This window comes from Lissotriton helveticus, chromosome 2_1 (genome assembly GCF_964261635.1).
Source record: "Lissotriton helveticus chromosome 2_1, aLisHel1.1, whole genome shotgun sequence".
Classification (NCBI taxonomy): Eukaryota; Metazoa; Chordata; class Amphibia; order Caudata; family Salamandridae; genus Lissotriton; species Lissotriton helveticus.
In genome coordinates, this window is record NC_136059.1 from 997,683,438 (window position 1) to 997,707,245 (window position 23,808).

The 23,808-nt window shown below is 43.0% G+C and overlaps 1 protein-coding gene across 2 annotated transcripts in view; it reads left to right on the top strand.

Moving 5' to 3' along the window:
* Positions 1 to 23,808, top strand: part of GDA (guanine deaminase) — a 408,106-nt gene that overhangs the window by 352,465 nt on the left and 31,833 nt on the right. For both annotated transcript variants that reach the window (XM_078675759.1, XM_078675760.1), the window contains 2 exons: positions 14,588 to 14,734; positions 17,839 to 17,957. In XM_078675759.1, the coding sequence (XP_078531885.1) occupies positions 14,588 to 14,734; positions 17,839 to 17,957 (266 nt within the window). The remainder of the gene's footprint in view (positions 1 to 14,587; positions 14,735 to 17,838; positions 17,958 to 23,808) is intronic.

Below are 23,808 nucleotides of genomic sequence, written 5' to 3' on the forward strand. Positions count from 1 at the left end.
ATTTCAAAACAAAGGAACCTCGGTTCGAAGAGGCACACCGAGTCAGACTTAGTAAGGCAGTGCGGCTTCACTCCCCTTCGGAAAATCATTCAAATTCGCCTTACGCGTTTTAGAGCAGACAAGCTCCTTGTTCACAGGCAATACCATGCGCAGGCAAGGAAAACAGGAGAAGCACTATTACCAGCACATGATTTATTACGTTCCTCATTTAGTATCAGGTGCGTCCACTCGTGTGGCATGCTGGAATTTGTAGTCCAGTATTCCCTTTAGTAGGTTTATGATGCTTTTCCTCAGTGTTCCCAATAGTTGGCCCCGTGCCTGCACATTATTGAGGTATTTTCTTCGCCCTCCAGTGGGCCTCCGAACAGTTAGATCAGCCTATTGATGCGCCGTCTGAATCCCCAACCGGAGACTATGGCCCAGTTCTGCGTCTCCGGATGCAAGCACAAGCTCTATCCCACCGCTGAACACCAATTATGTTAGACCTGGGTCAACCAGTCTACATAGGGTAGCCTGGCACAGAGGGGGTAAGACTAAACTCCGAGGCAATTTGTGTTAAGCTTGCATCACACTGCGTGCAGTAACTCAGCGCCCATCCACCAAAAAGAAAGACTCTACACCAGTTTAGAAAAATACGGTCTGTTTTATAAAACTCTCTTCAGTTTCTCTTTGTTTTATACCAGATTTCTTCAATTCAGTGCAACAAATAATTCTTCAATAATGTATTGACATTTACAAGGTTTCACATCGATCTCTTGTTATCTCTTCTTATTCAAGAGGAAGGGTTTCTAGAATTCACCTTATACATCCCTGTTTCAGAATTAATACCACAGTACAAATGCGGAGGACATTCAGAATAGAGCTCTCCTAAGAGGTACTGATTCATACATTACCCTCGGGTATACAGGGTCAACAAAGGCTAGAGATTACAGTTGCCTAGCACCTTTTCCCTTTTTCCTCTTTTGCCACTAGCTCACTCAGCTGCACATCTAGAAGAAAACAGGCAGGTTATTCACACATTTCCCTTTTTCCACACGAGATATTTTACTCTTGCAGAATATGACCTGTCTACCATACGCACATTTCTGTGCCCGGTATATTCATTTAAGGTTATTCCCTGATCTCTGCTTTAGCCCTTTGGTCCCGCACTCCAGTAATTGCACAGCCTAACTGAAACTCTCCCACTCTTCAAGTACGGCAGTTCCAGGATTGATTAGGTCGAATTCCTATGGAATGCTGAACACGTTGCTGTTGAACCGTTCTTCAGCACCTCAGGCATGAATGTCACGGCTTAAGTCCCCCAGCTCGTCACCCACTAAAGCCAAGGTCCAATCGTTCTTGCCTCCACCCTCTCCCCGAGTAAACTCCCAGCTTACTTCAGTACTGGCGTGTGGTCACTCGAGTTCTAGGCAGCCCCCGGTCTGTGTTTTTGAACCTGGAGAAGCTCCGCTGAGGGTTGGTTTCTCTTGCCTTCTTCCTCTCACGAAGCGGGGTTCAGGCGTTCTTCTCTCTGTGATCCGGCAGCGGCGTGTGAACGAACTTCCGCAGACCTTCCCTTGCTGGCTCCGCCCGCGATAAGCTCTGCCTTCGGCCGGCCTCCTCCAGCTCAGGCCCGCCTTCTCCGTCGCTACCGCTGGCTCCCTGCTCCAAGCCTCTGCCTTCGTCCGGCCTCCCTCACTGCTGGTCCGCCTTCTCCGACCTCACCTCAGGTTCTCTCCAGGGTTCAACAAGACCCTGCCGGGCCCCGCTACCTCTGTCACAGCGGAAGGAATTCACGCCAGGGTAGGCACCTCCTCGTAGAAGGGTCGTCAGCTGGCTCCAGAATTTCCCCACACGGTGAGTCCTTTTTCCCTCACGCGTCGCGATTACGATAGCTTGGGCTCACAGCGCTGCTGACTAATTCCCCACAACAATTCAAAGGGGCAATTTAGACTTATTGCTGCATTAGATGTCCCTTCAGAGCTAATTCTCTTCAGCTCCCCAGTAGCAACATGGTTAGAGGTCCCAGAAGGATTGAAGTAAAACGGGGGTCTCTAGAAGATAAGAGGTAATTCTGCAAAGGCGGGGATTGGTCAACTCAAGAGGGGTCACGTCAGTACAGGAAAGCAGTCGGGCCAGAGGTCGATCTAACCCCTTTATAGTGCGTTATCCTCCTCACTAAGTCGCCTCTCTCCTCGCCAGTTCCACCCCAAACTCTCTCTGGTCACTTCTCACTCAAACAAAATGGCCGCCCTGGGTCTGACCCTTTTATAGACTGGCCCTGAGTTTCAGAATCAGCTGGAAGGTTCTAGAGCCTTCCCAGTGTAGTCCTATGGTGTAAGTCTCTGAGGTAAAAAGAATCTGGCAGTTACGAGCCGCCATTTTGTGACTCTGGTTTCACCATTTCAAGAGGAGGACTAGGCCTCAAAAAGAAAAATATATATATAGGGTCCAGGTAGCACCTAACCCCCTTGGACAATACCAAAAATTCCAGTAAACATAAAAAGGAAAAGCATTAGGAGGCAAAAAATAACAAAATAAATAAACCATGAGGAGGGACCACCCAAAGGGCCTACAGGTCTAACAGTTCTCCTCTTCCGGGCCCAAATGTGTGTCCTTCATGTGTAATGCTGAGGGTCACCGAGCTAGTACTTCCTGTATCCAACATATGTTGTACCCTAATCATATTCACTACCTCCACCCCCCTCCGGAGTACTGTCTGTATCCTCAGGTACTCCCTCCCAATTACGCAGTACCCCAGACCACAGGTCTGCAATGGTGCGTCTAGTCACTCCTTTAGCATCTTCCTCGATGAGGGCTTTCTTCGGTCAGGGGCCAATTCTTTACATCGCACTCAGGCCTCTAACTGGGGGCCCCCTTCCAGATTCCATACAAGTGCTATATTCCTTTTATCCAGCGCCAAGGTTAAATCCAAGAATTTGGAGCCCACCTTCTTCGCCTTAGGACTCAGGAACAATCCCAGCAGATAGCTGTCCAGGGAATAGGCAAGTGGGCGGTCCAATACACAGGTCAATCTACGCACCACCTCCCCCCAAAACGAGCACAGTTTGGGACAACTCCAAGTCAATCAATTATTAACTTTATTCGGTTATTGAATGAAAATAACAACCATGAAAGTACATTTGTTAAAAAGTACAACATAAAAAAAACAGAACAAGAAAAAGGCAAGTATATATACACAATCATCATTACACATTAAAAAAGCAATAAGTAGTTACGGTTGGGCATGAATTGATTTTCGTAATTAAAAACTTTTTTTTAAAAAGCAGAGACAGAAGCAATAGTTAAAATATTATCTAATTTCTGGATAGCCAAAAAAGCAGGGCGACACTGATTAAGACCCATTATCTTCAATAACGGCACAATCCATCTTTTCCTCTGCACAACATAAAATTAAAAAAATAGCAGTATGTGCATATCTGATTGATTAGACAAGTCATCACAAGGACATTTACTTAGGTGCTTAGTCCAGTCATTAATTTTCGGGAAACTAAAAAATCTAATTAAAATGTTTAATCTAAAACGTATCAATAAAAACTTATCAAAGTCTTTCATGTGTAATTAAACATATGGCTGGGTATCGCTAGTGATCATTATAAGCTGGTGCACATCCACAGTACTTTTCCTCATCTCAATACAAGTTCTTTTATCCTCCAGGTGTACCATACATAGTTTTTTTTATTCTCTCCTGTACACGTGAGTCAAAAGTAGCGGATCATCAAAATATTCTCGATGGCCTATTTCAATAAGGAACGACTTTACATATGCCAACCATCTTATTTTTCTGATGTTATCTAAATTCATTGCATCTCTCAATATCAATTGATTAAAAACACACTCCTCTGTAGTCCAAACCCTATGTCACAATAGTACTGGTTGGACTTTAATAACATCCTCTATATAAGATTGGCCCAGTTCCGAGTGGCAAATGTATGTAGACACACTTTCTGGGACTGTTAAAAGGTGTCTCAGAAAACGATTTTCTGCCATCTGTAATGATTTTACGTTTGCGTACCCCCATATTCCTGCACCATATGTTGCAATTGCAACGCAAGTTGCTCTATACACAGTTAAAAGTTCCCCGGTCGGTTTTTTGCCCAATTTTCTGCTAAAGTTTGTAAGGGCCATTATGGATTTGCAGAACAACAACCTCCGTGTCTTTATTGTTGTGTTCCATTGGCCAGTTTGGTCGAACAATATACCTAGGTAAGGGAATGTTGGAGTCAATTCCAATGGTTTGGAATGAATGTACATTGTTTTCTTATTGATTTGTGCCCCGGGACCACAATTCATACAAAACGTTTTTGTGCAATTAATCCTTAAATCTAAATTGGTCATGAAATTTGAAAAGGACGTAATCATTCTTTGCATTGCCACGGGTGTCCGGGCCATCAAAACCGCGTCATCCGCGTACAATAGTGCAGGGGCCGATCTTTTAGCTATCAGAGGCATGTCCCTGCACTCCCGGAGTAATGTGTTTTCCAAATCATTAATGTAGATTGTGAATAGGAAGGGAGCGAGTACGCACCCTTGCCGTACTCCTCTTGCAATGTTGATAGCCTTAGTGCATTCACCATTCCTACCAAATCTAACTATGGACCGTGCTCCTATGTATAATTCCCTGAGAAAATTAATTATATTTTCCTCCACACCCAATTTCTCTAAAATAAGCCAGAGCTTACTAAGGGTGACACAATCAAATGCCGACGTTAGGTCGACAAAAGTTAAAAATATACAATTTCTCCTTGCTGCGGTATATTTTTCTGAAAGAATGTGCAGGTTAAGACCCTGTTCAATTGTGCCAAGACATTTCCTAAAACCATATTGAAGGTCACTTATTATCGAGTGTTCATCAGCCCATAATTGTAATCTGTTTAAAATTACGCGCCCAAAAACCTTAATGGTTGAGTCTAACAGTGATATTGGGCGATAACAGGTACAGCTTGCCCTATCTCACTTCTTAAATATAGGTACAATGATAGGCTCAAACCAAGAGGGTAACAGTCCTCTCGAGCAAGATGCATTAAAAAGTTGCATAAGTATTGGACCCGATAAGGCCATGTTATTTTTATACAGATCAACTGGCACCCCATTGGGGCCAGGGGCCTTACCTCCAAGGCTAGCTTTTATACTAGAGATGACTTTGTTCAGAGTAATACACAAACCCATTTTATTACTATTTGAAGTCACCTCGTCCATCGCTTTTACTGGTGGAATCTGATCCGAGGGCATCGCCACACTGTATAAATTTGCATAATGCTCTAGCCATTCATTGTTAGTGATAGCTATCTCAATTCTGGCCTTAACTTTTCCATCGAAAAAGGGAGCGTTAACTGCTTTACAGAAGGCAGCAGTGTCTCTGCTCAAGGACGCCTCACACAAAGATTCCCATGCCTCCTTTTTCAGGGTATCCTTTCTCTTTTTTTGCGCATTTTTATAGGCCTTTCGCCGTTCCCTGACTAGGTTCTTGTCCCTTACAGGATCATTTAAGGCATGTTTAAGGTTAGTATAAGCCTTAGTACAGGCTGTATCAAACCAGCTAGCTACATCATGTTTAGGGTTTTTCTTACCAACCCATAAGCCAGTTTTAATGTGTGAGGTTATGTATAAAAAATGTTTAATAACTGCTGAGTCAGAAGCGTTCCCATCCAGACAATCATCGAAACTGGGTTCACATTTCCTTATTAAATTCTGGAGGAAATCTCCTGGGACCACTTTAGTCCATTTCAAGGCATATCCATTTTGCCGCTTCAAAGTGATATCATCTACAACCTGTCTAGTTGAGCTACCTTTGTCAAATTCATAATCTGAATTTGAGATTTCCATACTCAAGGGGAAGTGATCGCTTAGTGCGGTATCTAATGTTTTAAAATTTATAACCTGATCGTTATATCTAGCCGAGGTTAAAATATAATCAATTGTTGAAAATACACCTCTCCCATTAAATGTGGGGCAAAAGAGGACCTTGGGTTGGCAGGCTTTGTTTGCAAAACCCATATCCGATGAAAACATAATCTCATTCAAAAGATCCCCACATACAGAATGATCAAAGTGGGATAAACTGGTCTCTTTATTCAACAAGGTACCGCATACTCCTTGTTCCCCTCTTTTACATAGTGAGCAGTTGAAATCCCCTCTCCAGACAGCAAAGACTTCCTTGGTTTTCCCTCCTATCATGTGTTTAAAATCTGCACTCAATCCTTTTAAGACATCATTCAATACCTCCACCGAAGCATTATTATAAAAATGTACAATAAGCAAGCACTGCACTTTGTTAATATGTATCTTGACCATATGATAATATCTGTTGTTAACATTAAACTCCGTTTTAACACATTTAAAAAGGTTTGATACATATGTGCATAGCCCCCCTTTTGCTCTGTCAGAAGCTGAGCCTATTGCTGGTGAGTAGAACGTTTTAAAACCACATAAGTGGTGTGCCTCCTTAGCCCAAATTTCTTGCAGGCTAACTATATCAAATTCATTGACAAGATTCAACCAATTTTGATCAGACAACTTAGATTTTATGCCCGCGATATTCCAAAACATTATTGACCACCTGCCCTTTTTTAAGCTTCTATCAGACTGTTTGGTACTACTCAAATTACTCCAAGTCAGATGTTCAAAGTCTGCATCTAGAACTACACATCTAGGGCACAGTTGTGGCCCCCTCCATAGATTACTGTGAGTCTATGAGGTGTTAAGTAAGTCATGTGTATGTAGTTAAATTGGGTAAATTTCAGTTGCATATTCCTGGATATCCGTTTAGGGTACACCAGAATTTACTGCATTCACGATATGACACTTCACTCCGCAACAAGACCACCCACTTAGTTCTTAATGCCAGAAGTGGTCTTCGCGAAATTTCCAGCAATCCTCTATAGAGCCATTTCACTAAATGGCGTGCATCGCCCATAGTCCTCATCAACTGCAGTACTGCATGAGTCTTGGTTTCCTCCCTTCCATTAAACCATACGTCTCTGAGCAATGTCATCAATGCCTATATGTTAGGGACTGGCCTAGGGGGCAACTCATATTGTTCCAGTAATTCTTCCAATGGGATCAGTGTCTCCAGTTGAAAACAGTCCCCCACTGTTGTTAGTCTAGTTAGTCCTGCATCTGTCAATGCTGTCAGATGCGGCGCACCATAAAACTTAATACGCCAACATGAGGGAACCCCCACCAACGGTATTGCTGGGACGCATAGTAGGCTCCCACTAGTCCATCGCAGACATTTCCAACATTCCAGGCCCACTGAAAGCAGCACCCCTGGTCTCGGAAGCTCAAGCTTCTGGGCTAAGAGTATCAGCAGCAGCGCCTCCTGCTGGGTTAATCTATCCTTCTGGCCCATTTCCTCCTGTCTGGAACCAGCCAACCAATGTGCTACCCACTGCAACTGAGCAGATATATAATAAAGTACAAAATCAGGGACCCCTAAGCCTCCATCATCAGGAGGATGGCGTAGAGGCTCCAATGACACCCTATGCCTGCCGCCATCCTACATTAGTTCCATAAGCATGGTATCCAGCTGTTGGAATCAAGATCCAGGGATTTTAACCGGGAGATTGGTGAAGAAATATAATAGACATGGTACCATCACCATTTTGGATAGTAAAATCTGCTTCATAATGGGCAATTTCAGAGAGCACCAGAAGGGGATACATTTCTTGAGAGAGATGGGCGGGGGGCCCCAAATTCCCTTCTTGTAGGTCTTCCTGATAGTGAAACACCTGGACACCTAGATACTTAAAGGTCGTCGGGGAACAGCTCAGACCATGCACCATATGATCTGGACTCTGGCTACCAGCCGCCACAAAGAACAAACAGGTCTAGGCCAGAGTACTGCGCAAACTCATCCAGCAAGGCATTTGCATGTTGTGCCCCCCATCAAACCATCTTTTAAATCTTTTTGCCTGATGTTGATTCTCTTTGACTAAGTGTGCCCTGGGTTCCTGCTAACCAGGTACCCAGGGCTTGTGTTACTCTCCTAAAAATATACCTTGCACCCCCAATTGGCACCTCTCTGGCCACATGTAAGTCCCTTGTAAAAGGTACCATGGTTACCAAGGACACTGTAACTACGGAAGCCCTCTAAGGACTGCAGCACCTATTGTGCCCCCTTAGAGGCCCTGTAGCTTAACACACACACACACACACTGCCCTTGGAGGTTGTGTGTTTTGGTGCAGAGAAAAGTAAAGAGTCGACATGGCACGCATACCTGTGTGTCATGCCTACAACCCACTGTCTGTGATATAGGTAAGACACCCCTCTAGCTGGGTGCCCTATACCCCTAGTGAGGGTACAGGTGCATGAGCCCTGTACCCCTGCAGTGTCTAACTCCATTCTTAGACATTGTAAGTTAAATAAAGCCATAAAGAGTATATGGTCTGGAAGTTTGTCATTACGAACTCCACAGCACCATAATGGTTTTACTGAATTCTGGGAAGTTTGGTATCAAACTTCTCAGCCCATTAAACCCACACTGATGCCAGTGTGGGATTTAATGCCAAATGTACTCAGAAGGCATCTTAGAGATGCCCCCGAAAAATGACCTAACTCTAGCATCCTGGCTGAGTGGCTGCTCACCAGCTACCACCCTTAGACATGTTTCTGGACCTCTGAATCGAGTGCCTCCTGCTCTTGGGGTCCTGAAATAAAGCACATCCTGGGCAGAGATGCCAAGCCTACACCCCCAGGATGGGCAGGGTCCACAAAGGGGAAGCTTCAAAGGCTTGCAGACTTTGTGAGCTGACCCAGCCATTTGCTGCTCCCAGCAACTGGCCTTCACTGGTTCTAACCCCCACTTTGGGAGGGAGGGAGAATAGGAGGAGAGGTGTGCAAATCTTTGCCTACTAGACACCCCAGGTGGGGGAGGCGAGGTGAAGCACAACTCTCAGTCCCCACCATCTTGAAGATGAGGGGACCCAGCCAACCAGAGAGAGGCTTATGCCCCCTCCCACTGGAGGGTGGCATAATAGGGCATGTACCCACCCCAAGGAAGGGACCCATTGGTCCCCACCTGTACCTACCAGAAACCCCCCTAAATGTAGTATTTAGGGGCAACCCCGAACCATGCCTCCACAGACAAGCAAGAAGAAGAAGAAGGACTGAAGAGCCGTGCTACAGGAAGAAGAGGAGGACACTAACTGTCCTGGCCCCAGCCCTACTGGCCTGTCCTGACCTCGACCTGCTCCATTTGAATCTTGGCGTGTCCTGCAGCCCCCCAGAACCTGGAGGACCTGCCCTGCCTTCCCTACAAAAACTCTGTTTCCCGTGAGCACCGGACTTGCTCAAGAACCAGACTCTGGCTCTGGCCGAATCCGCAAGTCTGCACCATTATGGTCATGACACCCATGGCCCGAGTTTGAGTGGCCCAACACCACGAGGAGGTCTCCCCAGCGATCCTGACCTGGGATCTGGTAATCCTTGACCTACCCCAAGCCTCCCAATGATGCCTGCAGCCTCTATCTGGACCACCCCGACCGCGACCGGAGCTGGTAAGGAAACCCAACGCCTAAAGAGACCTCTGCACCCGATGCCCTACGGCCTTGGGTGGCCCAACCTATGGTGTTCAGGCAACCTCCTGCATCCCAACTCACCTCTCCAACTGGTGGTCGCCTCCAGGAAGCCTCCCTGCCTGAATCTTCAGTGTTTGTTATGACCAGAGATCTCTCATTGAAACCAACAGGGCACCCAATGCCAAATCAGCACCAGGCCGTCCCTGTGCCACTGTGAGAACACCTTGTGTGCTAACTCGGATCCTCCTTTGACCTGAGCATAACCCTAAGAGCTTTGCTCCATCAACCCTGTGGATTGCCTGAGAGCAGCCGCTGACAGACGGCCTCCTAGCCCCATGAGCTAACATTGGGCCTCAGCACTCTGCACCCAGCTGCCCTATTGCCGTCGAGGGTGCATTTAGAGTATATTCTTGACCCTGGGAGAACCCTTGTTCTAACCCCAGAAACTAAACCCTAAAGACCGATTGCTTACCTGCAAACCGATAACCTCATTTTTCTCCATGGGATTGCATTGCCTGTTTTGCTCTGAAAAAGCTGTTGAGCTGTGTTTGTATGGAACCGAAGCAACTGTGTTTTAATGCAAAACTGTTTTACTTACCTTTATCTAGGAAATCTCCCGGTGTGTTATCTAGGCATTTCACATTGAGTAGAAGCAGTAATAAAAAGAGTACTCTCAAGAGTAATCCTAAAAGTAATCACAAAGTAATTACAAATACCTATCAACTTGAAATATTTTACAAACCTGTAACAAAGTCATTTTGATCCAGCTTGCTTGTTTTGATCAACCTGTCTCTAAAGTACACTTCTACTTACCTGTAGTAAGTACTGCTTGGTTCTAAAAATAAAATACAACTAAACAAATATTTTTGATACAAATTATTGTTCTGAGTTCAGTCTTTGAGTGTGTGGCATCATTTCTTGCCTGATTGTGTACAATAAATGCTTAACACTACTGTCTGATAAAGCCTTACTGCTCGCCCACACTACCACAAATAGAGAGTAAGGTATTATCTACTTTTACCTATGTAAGCCTTTCGGGATCTACTAGATTCTGTTCACACTATACCTTACTTTGGTCTACTATATACAGAGCCAGCTTCCTACAGTATTCAAATGTAAATACTTGCCTCAACACACATATATATTGAAAATTATTGAAGTTTTGATTAGTGCAACCTGTAAACTTGGGCGGTTATTGTTTCTTCTCTTATCTACATTTCCGTAGATCATCCCCCTTTATATATTCTATTCAGGGCCCCTCTTTTTCTTCTCTTAAATGACTACACAACATGGCATATGATGTTTGGTGAGCATGGCAACATGGGTTACTGACATGGCACATCACCATCCACTGGAACACATGCGGAATTTCAAGCAACAATCATTGCCTCCACAAGAGCTGGCAAAAGGTCTCAGAGGCACCACTAGGCAAGAGTAACCCCACAATTCCACCCAGACCAGCAACTCCCTCAGCATCACCCAAGAGTGTCCCAAAAGTGCCCCTAAGTAGGCAACTCTACCAGCACCATCCATGAGTGCAGCCACAAGTTCTACAATTTTAGAAGTTTGGATGTAAATATAACAGTATTGCAATTTGTAAAACCATACACAGCATCACTGATGCAGGCCCATCTGCCCCTGCGATGCCACTGGTGTCACTAGTATGGCAATTTTCACAATCCACACGGCACTGAAGACTCTACCATAACCACAGCACCAACAACTTAGGGGAGCGTCTTGGGCGCCACAAGGCCTTGCTTAGGCCTGTCCTCTTGAAGAGAGCCAAAGTAGGCAGAATGCTTAGGCAACCACAACGCTCCCCTCAGGACGGAGACCTGCTAGAGGCTCTGCAAAAGGAGAGATGTTTACTGAAAAAGGAGGTATGAGCCTTCAAAAGAACCAAGCAAGAAGCCCATGGGCTCAACTCCTGTATGTCCCAAAGTCAATGATTTAAAGAAGTTCTAGAAGCTAATCAACAACATCGGCAAAGGTCCAAGGGCAGCTCACGAAACAAACATAAGCAAGGATGGCTGGGTTGAGCATTTGAAAGTCCATTTCAAAGGCAGAACCCATGATGCAGCTGGTCAATGGAATAACAGGATAAAGGACCCTGCTGACCAACTAGAGTACATGATAGCAGAAATTGTTAAAACCATTGAGAAATACTGGTCTGACTGTGCCCCTGGTCCAAACGGTAACCTGCAAGCACTCGACAAGGAAAATTCCCATGTCCAGTTGGGGGGTTGAGGCGGTTGGCCACAAGAGGCTGCCCCAAGAGTCTGTGGAAACCACCCATGCTATGGCAGGCTTCTAGGAAGAACCAAGGCCCATTGGCACCCTACTCTAGCCTTATTGGGTTCTGATCTCAGCATGATCGGTGACCTGCACAATTGCACTTTATGTGCAATCTGCACACAAGCGTAGGGATTTGTTAAGCTTACATCATTAAATACCTGCACTCTTATGGCTGGCTGCTAGGAGTGGACTAGGGCTCATCGGTTCCCTATCCCACCTTACTGGTTAGTGATCTTACCATGATCGAATATTTGCACTATGGCACTTCATGCATACCTCTATACACAAGTATTGGGTTTTGTAAACCGGGCAACAGCAAAAGATTAATTGTTAAATGCCCTAGCTCTGCGTGCCCATATAGCCGCACATGATCTTAAACATGGAGGCAAGGCACTTCAATGTGTGTCATTGGTGTCCTGGGGACAATGACTATTAGTTTTGAGAAGTTGTGGGATTTTTTAAATAATAGACACCCTGGCCCTATAATAATGAAGGTTATATGGGTAATGGGACCCGGTTTTTACATGTTACCATGAGGTGTCTGATGACTAATTGTCTTTTCTTTCGTTCTTCCTCCATCTATTACTAATTCATCTGTGATGCTAATTGTCTATTTTAACTATATTTATGGGTTTTAATGACTAATAAACACATTTCAATACTAAAAGAGATACTTAACCATAACTATGTCAACTCCCATGGTCAGATTCACAATACCATTGAATTATGTGCCATCAGTTGCAACACCTGAAATTCGTTTAGCAGCTGTTGATGTGGGCACTGCAATGTCGGGGCAGCCACTGAGGTGGAGACCCCCATCCAACTTGAACACATGATTCAATTAACACTAACATAAATTGGAGAGGAAGCCATGCTGAAATAAATTGTAGAGTTAATGGGAAAACTTGAGACCAGGATGTAGGGAAAATGCAAAGACTCTCAGGAAGGAGGGTATAGCTCTCCCATTGATTGTTGAGGTAAAAGGCGGAGTGACACAGGAATTGAAAGAAGGACCTCTAACGCTTACATACGTGTGGGCTAAATGGACTGTTATTATCAATACTGACCTTGAGTTAACAAATGGTGAAAGGAAATGCATCTGTTGCCAAGACGCAAGATACCTTGGGAAAGCTTGCATGAGAGGCAGGGAGTAACCTTATCACAAAAGGAAGCAATTTGTAAGACAGTAAAGTTTATTTTATTCTACTGCACCATCTGCATCAACCTCAGCATCGTCAATCACAGGTCTCCCTACAAAGAAGCAATAGAAGGTGCTATTAAAGAGCTCGAGTAGCAGGGCCTCCCGAGTACCCTACCACAAAAAGAAGTAATAGGTCATAACATTGCTCCTGGTAATGCCTTTTGAAGCAGCTGCAAGACTTCTAGTCATATGTCATGGATTTTGTGTGTTTTTGTTTGTTATCATCATGCTAATATCTGTTTTGCATCTCACAAAAAGACCTCACACATGCAAAAATATTGCACAGCCTTAAGACTGTATGGGGCATATTTACTAGCCCCTATTGCCACATTAACGTCACTTTTTGTAATGTTCCTGTGTCGATATGGGAATCGCCTTACTTACAAGGCAAAGTTAAGCCACTCAACGTGGCTTAACGCTGCCTTGTAAATAAGGTACTCTTTCACGTTATACATAGCATGAAAGAGGCGGACAATGGGTGTTGTGGTGGGCGTTCCACCTTCATACTCATTGATTTTTATGCTGCCCCATATTTACAAGGGTAGCGGAAATACAAGTAGAAATGCTTTATTTCTCTTCATTACTGCTGTTTCTATGTGTGCTGCGTTGTGCAGCACACATAGAAACAGCAAAACACCATTGATTGTTTATGTACAGAAAGGTATCCCTTCCTGCACATAAAGAATTATTTAAAAAATTAAGAGTTGCAACTTCTATGTGTGCTGCACAAAGCAGCACTCATAGAAGTTAAAAAACGCCTTTCAGATTGTTCATGTGCAGTAATGGACACCTTCCTGCACATGAACAGTCCTTCCTCTCAACACCTGCGTTTGCACTAGGCTGCTAAATTTAGCGCCAGCGCAGGAAGAAAAGCAGGGCTGCAACGTATTGTAAATACGGTGCACTCCTATGTTTCAGAAATGGCAGAGCGTGCCGCTAAGCCAAGAAGGCTCACGCTGTGCACCATCACTTCTTTTGTAAATCTGCCCCTGTGTTTCATATAATAAATTATATTTGCGATGGTGGGGTTTGTACGCAGAGGTCCACATTACAAGTTGAGGATGCGATAATTATCACACCTGCTAAAATTCAATACCCTCAGGATCTGTGATAATGTCGCGTATTACTAGCTTAGTCTTTTAGAATGAGACAGAGCATACAGATATTGGTGTATTCCATAGCAACTTCTGCGCATTCCAGTATTTGCCAGGCATTGACACCCCCCCCCCCCCCGCCCCCCCCTCAGGAGTTTGTGCAGGATAGCGAAAAATACTTCGCCAATCATTATGAGCTCTTCTCATTCAGACCACAACTTTGCAGATGATATTACATGGCATAATGTATGAATATTTTTTTAAAAGGCAGGTTCCATACATATTTTACAGTAGAATAGCATGGGTCTCTTGTACCAGAAGACTACGTGGTTCGATGCTATTAGTCTTCTGATGTCTTCCTGTTTATTCCACTAACAACACGTTGTTTCGATGCCATTCTATTATTTCTTGTCATATTCATTGAAATCCTGTTATGTACTATTGATTTTGGACAACTAACAGTTAAAATCTTATCTAGATGTTGCTGGAGGTTATTCATCTTCCATGCTGGACGCTATCAGGAGAACTATGGACACGTCGAAAATTCTCTTCATTCAAGATCCTAGGGTCGAAGTTCTTACCTTTCAGGAAGTCTTCAGACTAGCAACTCTTGGAGGTAGCCAAGGTATAAGAAGTTATTTTATATTTATACATTTGTTAATCTTGTTTACTTTCACATTCATTTTTTCTCTTAAATATCACCGTGTATTGATAATCACTTTTGACCCACTTTTTGCCACGTGAGCACCAATGCATAAAATTAGTACAGTTCATACACTAAAGATTATTCCTTTTGCCAATTTAGGGCCGTTGCACAACTTAGTGGTGTTTTCTTTCCCTAAATTCTCAGCAAAAGCAAAAGAACTACAGTTCAGAGACAACATTTTATAAATGTGGGGGGCATGTGGATCTGACTGAGTTTCCAAAACCGGACAGAGCCTAAATGAACATTATGTGTATGATTATTCACCTTTAGATAGGTGCATAGAAAGGAGGCAATTGATTTGGGAGGGTGAATACATAGTTTTACCTGATGATGAAGGGGCAGGGGTTCTGGCCCATTTCCCCGGTCGGGCACTGACGGGCGCAGACCAGCTTGCCTCTGGCGCGCCAGCGGCATATGGCCTGGTACTCCCCAAGTCCCCTTTTTACCTTTGTTACCTACGGCCAGCCCTTGCCCGGATGGGGTCTCCCTCCCTCCTTCAAGGCAAGTATTGAGTCCACACCAATGTTTAGATTTTTGGATAAGGGGGGTGTCACCCCCCGGCCGTATTTATTACAAAAATTTAAAAACATTATTTATTAACATTATTTACAATTACACAGAAAGGCCAGATACATTGTTAGGCCGATGATGTCACATGGCTAACCCTAACTCTAATACACATGACACTCCTACTGTAAATCTAACAATGCATATATACATTTTCTGCGTGTCCCCTCTAGAGCCTACGGCAAGGTCAATGACTGGCAGCCTCCTGATCCCAGCAAACTACGAGAAATGACTCCGCCCAGGGCGGCTTGCGCAGGGGGTACAGCTTATCGGACGGATACTTTCCCCCAGGCCCCCCCTACGCCCTGTGCCTTAAACTCCATAACGGGGACTGCAGAAATTCTGCATACTTGCGCCCTGATGCGCATGTGCGTGCGGGGGTGGCCACAGGCCCACTGGGAAGAATGCCTCCCCCGGCACACGCACCCTGACAGCCTACCTACCGGCTGTCACTGCCCCTGGAGTTACATGTTTGACCGCTAAGGACCGAAGACTATGCTTACCAATCATGACCTTACCGCCACAGGACAGCATAGTTGCTGACTATCTGTCCCCCCCCTGAGCCCACTAGGAAGGTCATACCCTGTTATTCGCCTGCCCCCAGTCTCAACAACAACCCTTCGACCCAGGCGAGCCGGGTCGTTACCTCCTAGGTGTGTGCCTACGAAAGTATGTTCTCGTTTCCAAATTACGCACCATGGCCTCGGGAAATTGCAAGCGAACATGAAAATGGCACATGCGTCAGTGTATTGCCCTACTGACAGCTAAAAACGTACACAACTGTACATCGGAAGCACTTAAAGTGCTTCCGGTTCACGCCCCGCCGTAACCAACCAATTGGATGATAATGGGTGAGGTGGGGGTGCTCCCACCTCCCCCTATCCCCCGGGGACAGGCTCGACCGCCATAAGGGCGGCCCGCACTATTTTAGCGTCCGGCCTGGTCCACTCGTCTGCTGCACGTCCATGATGCCATGAGACTCTAATAGCAGCTGCCTGGAAGTTAATCCCCCAAGCACCGCCTCCTTTCCTACGGTCCCTCCAATCAAACGGAAACCACTGTGGAACATGGACAGTAGGTAAGCGGATCAACAAAGTGCAAGTGAGTGCAGAATCACTAAAATAACAGGTCTAAAAACACCCTCTAAAAGCAGCCTGGTACCTTCGCTCAGCTAAGCCAAATATAAACCAGATGAACGTGTGTCTTTGAAGGTTTTTTGCAGTTTCGGTGCTGGAGCTGCTAGCTTAACTCAGAGGGCCTCTTTGCATGATCAGGAGATGGCTTCTTCAAAGTAGGTAGCCATTTACTTTGTGTGTACTGCAAAAAACGCAATGGGATCTGGATGCTAGCACCAAATTTGCCAACATTAGGGAAAATTGTGTGTTTGATTCCGACATTTGGCAGCAAATTATACATGTTCCTAAGTGACTTTGAAATGAATAAAAATCAAGAAACTACATTCGTACCAGGCAGGCTCAAAAGGCAAATCTGCTCTTAAGCATTTTTCTTCAACAAGCTCTTTATCAAGAAATCCTGCGTAAATCCTTCTTTAAAAATGCTGTGACCAGCAAATTTGCTTTCAAAAGTCAGATAAGAGATAACTGACTAGCTTCCATCTCACGACTGCAAGGACCCTATATCCCTGTAATTGTGCCCTGTAATTGAGCTTATTTTCTCCATCTGTAGCTGTTTCTTTATCTCAAGACATATGCAAGTGCCTCGGTTAAGCCTTGCTGCTGCTCTTGAAGCCATTGTGGACATCGCCTGCTACTTGCTCTTGCTTTATTGTCCCAAGCTCTAAATTTTCTTCAAAAGTTGTATTCTGATTGTTTCTCTGGTATTAAACCTTCACCTGCATAACATCCTGTCTCCTCATCCCACTCAAACATACATTTAGAACATTTTCTGAACATGTATTTCTTTGCATAGACTTTATAATGTGTCTCCATAATGATGGCTGAGTTACACGTCTATTCCACAAAATGCAAATGACTGTTATTTTGCTATGTGTCCTGTTCAAATTCTGAAGGGTTCTGTTTTCAAGTATAAAAAGGTTTAATATTTTTACCTGTAATTATATTAATATTTAATAGTGATGTGACTGTATTCTATGTGTTTGCCGATTCCATCCGATTTTTGCAAGCCCCTCCCTACCTTTTGCTGGGACGTATCTTTAAACTCCCGCAATCTGTCAAAATCAGAGACGCTTTGATCTTAGGACAGCCCTGGGTCTGCCCCCTTCTGCAGTTAGCTGGAGTAAAGTTATTATGAATGCTAAGCTAGAGAAGAGTAAACTTCTCGTGTTTTTTCTTTTCCTATACACTTCCAGAGACCTCCTCACTCAGTCACACTCAAATGCTTCTTGAACACTTGCTCTGTATATATTTTCTTGGGTACATTTTATAACATGCATATTGAGAAGGAAATCTAGTAAGAGTATTTGCTTAACTTTACAGCTTTAGGCCTTGATGACATAATTGGAAATTTTGAAGTTGGAAAAGACTTTGATGCACTTCTAATCAGCCCTGGAGAGTCAAGCAGTCCTTTTGACGTCTTTGACGATGATACAAAAGAGGTACTGATCTTAAAACAAAATGCCATGCCACTTTTATTGAGTTGATGTAGTTTATGTATGTCGTTTTACTTGGTTTGCACCAATCCTGGCTCTGATTATAGGTCGGGCCTCGTTGTTGTTGCTGTGCCGAATTAAAACTGGCAAGCTGTTCACATGCCCTGATATCTTGTGCCCTGAAAGCTTTGGAGCAGGAACACTGAGCCCAAATTAACCGGCTAGAAAACCCAGCCAGTAAAATCAGATGAGGCTCATTATGCAAGACCAGCCCAGCCCTTGGAACCAGTCTCGCCCTGCCCACTCCTATGGCATTGGGAGAGGGTGTCCCTACCTCACATCAGTCTCCCTTGTCTCCTGTCCTTGACAGCCTAATTCAACCCCTATCCCACACAGGTCCCTTCTCCCATATACAAACTGCTCAGATCAGATAATAAATTGGAACATTAAACCCCACAGACAAGGCGATACATTGTGGAAATTGGCATGGAAATACTAGGTCTGTTTGGTAGTATCCATTCAGTGGAGATTAACTTGTACTTTCACAGTAATAGTATGGTGTTACTGCACCGTGTCATTGTTTACCTGGAGTTTGTAACCTGCGAGTAACATGCAACTCATAATCAAGGCCCTTGTGTCATATGCCCCCATTTCAAGTGACAAAAACACAAAAATAATGCCCACACCCTCCTTATTTGTTATAACACTGTTATTTCAGTTGAGACCCAAAACAATAATTAATTACATTTGGTCAGGTACTTTTATTTGTGCCACTCATTTTTTATTTTTTAGCAAAATTTCATCTGTTTTTTAGGCAGAAAATTGATACACATTGACATTTGACTTACTTTTTACACATATATATACATATTATACAACACAAATATATTCACAAATCAAACAAAAAAACATCCAAATAAACATTAAACATTTCAATTATCGTTTTCTCTACCAAATATCTACTTCAAGATTATCAAGGACAACGTCAAGTCCCAGGAACATTCAAGTTTTTGCCTATTTCTAGTGTATACTTAATATACTAGATTGTTCCCGTTGATGTGCCATTACAAGTGAGGCAGAGTGGGGAAAACTATTTAACACCCATGGTTGGTACCATTACTCAAGGTTAGGTATGAACTCCTACTCCATTTTTTTAACTTGGAAAATAGCTGATAACATGCAGAATAGTTATTTAACACAACAAATTCTGCAGCTTTTGCTTTTTATACAGGTATTTTCCTCAATAAGTTGTGGTAGGTTTGACTTTCTAGAAGATTTTGGGAAATGTTGCGAAATTAACTGTAAGTGTCAATATTAACTTTATTCGATCTAAATATATTAGACCATAGAAGTACAAAAAAAAGGTACGTAAAAATACAATTAAAATCTGACATTTTTTGACAGTACATTTTAGGATCATTTCACATAAATAATCATTAGACCCTAATACTTTTCATCTATAGCATCCATGCATTGTTTTTAGATAATAGCTTTAACAGAGAGGAAAAGTGAAGAAGAAGTGCAAAAACCTCAACTAAGGGTCCACTATGCATTATTGCCTAACGATTTTTTAATAGTCCTTTGTTCTATTTCATATTAGCAGCTTTTAGAGATTTCTTAACATTCATAATATATTTCCAGATGATAATTATAAAACCATATTGATAAAACACTGTGTGTTAATTAACCATTTATAAAAATGTATACAGAATTAATAATGTCATCTTTATAATATTCTTTCTTGCATAAAAAACAGCCCATAGGAAGCTTGACATTCCACAACAAAGCTCAACGGTAGGCAGTGATTGCAGGAAAAGGTATGCAGGACGACATTGTGTAAACTATAAGGACCATAAGAAGAATAGGATGTAAAATGTTCTCCATTTATTATAAAAATTTACAAATAAGTATAACGTGCATGGAGGCAGTGATTGCAGGAAATGAAATGCAGGACGACATTGTGTAAACTGTACGGACCTTAAGAAGAGTAGGATGAAAATTTTTCTCCATTTATTATAAAAATTTATAAATAAGTATAACGTGCATGGAGCTTTGAGGCATCATGCCGTCGCAAGGGCAATTGCTTACATTCAGTGACCAATCATTAGGTTCAGGAAAGCTGACTAGCCATTGGAAAATATCCGTTCTAAAATGGGTCAGGACGAATCTGTGCCTTGAATTAGATACATCTTTCAAATATGGCTGATTATCGTGACAAGTTAAAATACGTTTTTTTTTTTTTACAACAGGTTTTGGTAATTCGGCGGTCAACCGAAGATTCTCTAGGTGCGCAGTGCATTAATTTTTTATTACTTTTCTACTAATAGCTACCAAGGAATCAGGGTTCTCAAAATAGTCTAGATGCCCCAAGTCACTGCAGAAACATTAGATATATGCCAACCAATGAATGAGAGTGAACAAGGTTGATTTTAAACAATCCCCAATAATAGCACGATTTAGGGCGGTGTATTCTGAGGTCCAGACTTTATGTCAAAGTAATATGGGTTGCATCCTGATTAGATCAGAGAGGAACGGGACCCCCAGCTCAGCGTGACAGACATATGTAGGGGCACTTTTGGGGGTGGCAAGCAGATACCTCAAAAACTCATTCTCCACCAGTTGCAGTGCTGTACATTTTGTATGCCCCCATATCCCCGCCCCATATAATGCTAGACCAATACATTTGGCCTTGTAAATCATAATTATCTCCGCAGAGGAATTTGTGCCCAACCTACTGGCAAAGTTTCATACGGTCATACTGACATTCCTAAATAATAAGGCCCTGGTAGATGTGGCACAGTTCCATGTGCCTGCCTTCTTCATCGAACAGGACACCAAAATATGAAAAGCTATTTGTAAAATCTATTTTGGTGTCCCTGAGTTTTATTATATCACAACTGGTAGAGGTTTTCCTGTCACACTTCACTATAAATGTTTTTGATTGATTAACTAACAGGTCGTGATCCTGCATAAATTCAACAAAGGTGTTACGTAGGGACTGCAAGGCAAGGGAAGTGCTGGCCATACGAACGGCATCATCCGCATAGAGGAGAGCCGGCACTGGGCGATGACCCGTCTGTGGGAGGTCTTTAGCATGTAAAGTCATCTCTGCACCTACATTATTTATATATAAGGAGAAAAGAAAGTGAGCTAAGATGCAACCCTGCCTTACACCTCTCTCCAGGCTGAAGGGCTGTGTGCATTCTCCCATAATGCAGTATTTAACCCTAGCTTTAGATCATGTTGAGAGGTTTCTCAGAAAGGTCATTATCGGTTTCTCCACTCCTATGTCATGCAACATTGTCCATAGCTTAGAGTGAGTGACACAATCAAATGCTGAGGACAGATCGACAAATCCCAGGAATAAATTCCAACCCTTAATCTTAGTATATTTTCCTATTAACATACTTACATTGAGGCTTTGTTCAACTATCCCAACCCCACTGCGAAACCCATACTGAAGGTCTGACAGAATATCATTTGATTCTGCCCACACTTGTAGCCTGTTCATTATAATATGTCCCGCTATCTTCACTAAAGAGTCAAGCCGTTCAATCGGCCTATAACACGCTGGATTAAGTTGGTCTCCCTTTTTAAAGATTAATTCAATTATTGATTCCGCCCACGTCGGGAGAAAGCCCATATTACAGCAGTCCCTTAATACAACAGTTAGTAAGGGTCCCCAGAAAGCAATGTTAGCTTTGCACCGGTCCACTGGAATAGCATCTGGGCCAGGTGCTATTCCACCTGTGCTAGCAGTAATTGCCCTGTTAACTTCCTCCAATCTAAAAGCAAGAAAGTGTACCGCTATTATTTAGTGTGAAATGTGTCCTTGTGTCAATATTTGGTGCATAGACGCATTTTGCACAAATTAATTAATAAAGTGAAAAATAGGAGTGCATCAAGCAACTGCTGCTCACTTTGTGGTTGTTCAGGTTGCTCCTGAGCACTCACAGTAAAATGGCATGTAATTGCAGTGGTGTGGTGTAATGGCGTAATTTCACATAACAAGCGTAATACAAAATTCCTGAATTTACAGGAGCAAAATTTTTATTTCACCCGGGCGTAATCCCTGATTCACTCCTGGTTTTGTCTGTGGTACTTGATAACGACCCTCCTTTATCTACCAGGTTTTAGAAGGAGGGTTCATTACTAAACGCTATGTATTTAAAAAAAACTGTGGAAAAAAGAGCCATCACAAAGTTTTTGTTCTGCTGTTAGTTCTTGCTGCCTCTAATTGACATATATAACTGGTAACACGATGTTGCATATTTGGGTGGCATGTGATTATTTACAGTCATAAGAATAATTATTTGTCTGAGTGTTCATTGTTAGGGCGCATTATTGAACATATTTATCATTTTCATAAATTTGAAATGTTCATGATACTGTTTGTGTACATTTTTCTCACTGACCCTAGGGCTGCAATGGTTCGTTTAGTTATTTCTTTAGAATTGAGTTGGAAGGTGAATGAGCAAAAGAGATATGGCAATCTTGTGAGATAAAGGGATTGTGAAAGGAAAAGCTGTACAATGGCAATTCTTAAATTCCTATAAATTAACTGTACATAGATTTCAAAATATATCATATTCTTGGAAAGCACAAATAAAGCACTTTTTCAATCTTGACGTGTGATGAAAACAAAGATTGTAATTACATCAAAACAAATTAAGACACTTTACTTTGTGTTGTGCAAATGATATTCACTAAAACTTGATTTCCGCACATTGACAGTCGTACCCTTTATAGTTTTATCAGTAAAACTGCATGTCTGGGCTAATTAAGTGGCCCTTTCAATGGATATGCTGTCTGTAAATGCTACCACACCATGCTTTAGCAATGTATTTGCAACAGTGTGCTTCAAAATGCACCACTGACTTCATACCACTCCTTTACCATTCTCCTGTTGAATTGGTTTGCCTAATTTTCTATCTTTGTTCTTTGTGTGGTGCGTGGCTTTTTCACAATTCCTATGACTTCAATGATGTAACACTGATGGCAGCAACCCCACACTGAAAATTGTTCCAGCACCACTGCCTTTTCAAGGAACCTTCTTCATTGTTGTTCATGGGATCTGTAGATGATGCATCCTCAGATGTCATCAAAGTAAATGTCGTCAAACTCGCCAGCATAGGGACTCAAATCAACAACTCTTCAACCCACATCAATGAGTAACAATGGGAAAGGTACCTCGGTAAACATGTCATGCCCACCTCTTTCCACTCCATTAATTAAAAAATCATGCAAATCCGAGACGTAAAGCCCGATTTTGATGCGGTTTGGAAAGCTTCCCGACCGAATGGGTTAGGGAATGGTTCCCAACCAAATTGGATTGGGAGAGTCCAACTGACCGAGTACGATGCATCCGGATGCTTCCGGATACGATTTGGTTGGACTCCCATTGACTTCAATGGGACCTATGTTCCAAACCGCATCGTAATCTGGCCCTCGGTTATAAAGACACATTCTTGATCCGAGTTGGACGGAGCAAATGCCGTTAGGAGGCCTTCCTAAACGCATCAGAATCAGACCCATATTGTCTGAATCTGCATACTGACTATAAAAGTAATTTTCAAAGGGTTTGTCCTCCTTTAAGCCCAGCATGTCATATATGCAGCTAATTGCCTCCATCAACTGAGTCCCTCAGATATTTTTACCATTTGGCAAATAATTTGCTTGGTAAACACATTGTCCACATAATCCTTAAGCTAACAGAGCTGTTAGGAAGTACAACATCTTCTTTCGGTATCAGAATATTGTAGGAGGAATATTATCTGCTATGTATATTGTATCCCAAATTTCATTTATAAAAGTTGTCACCTCACTAATTGTTAATAACAGAAAGATGCCAGAAAGT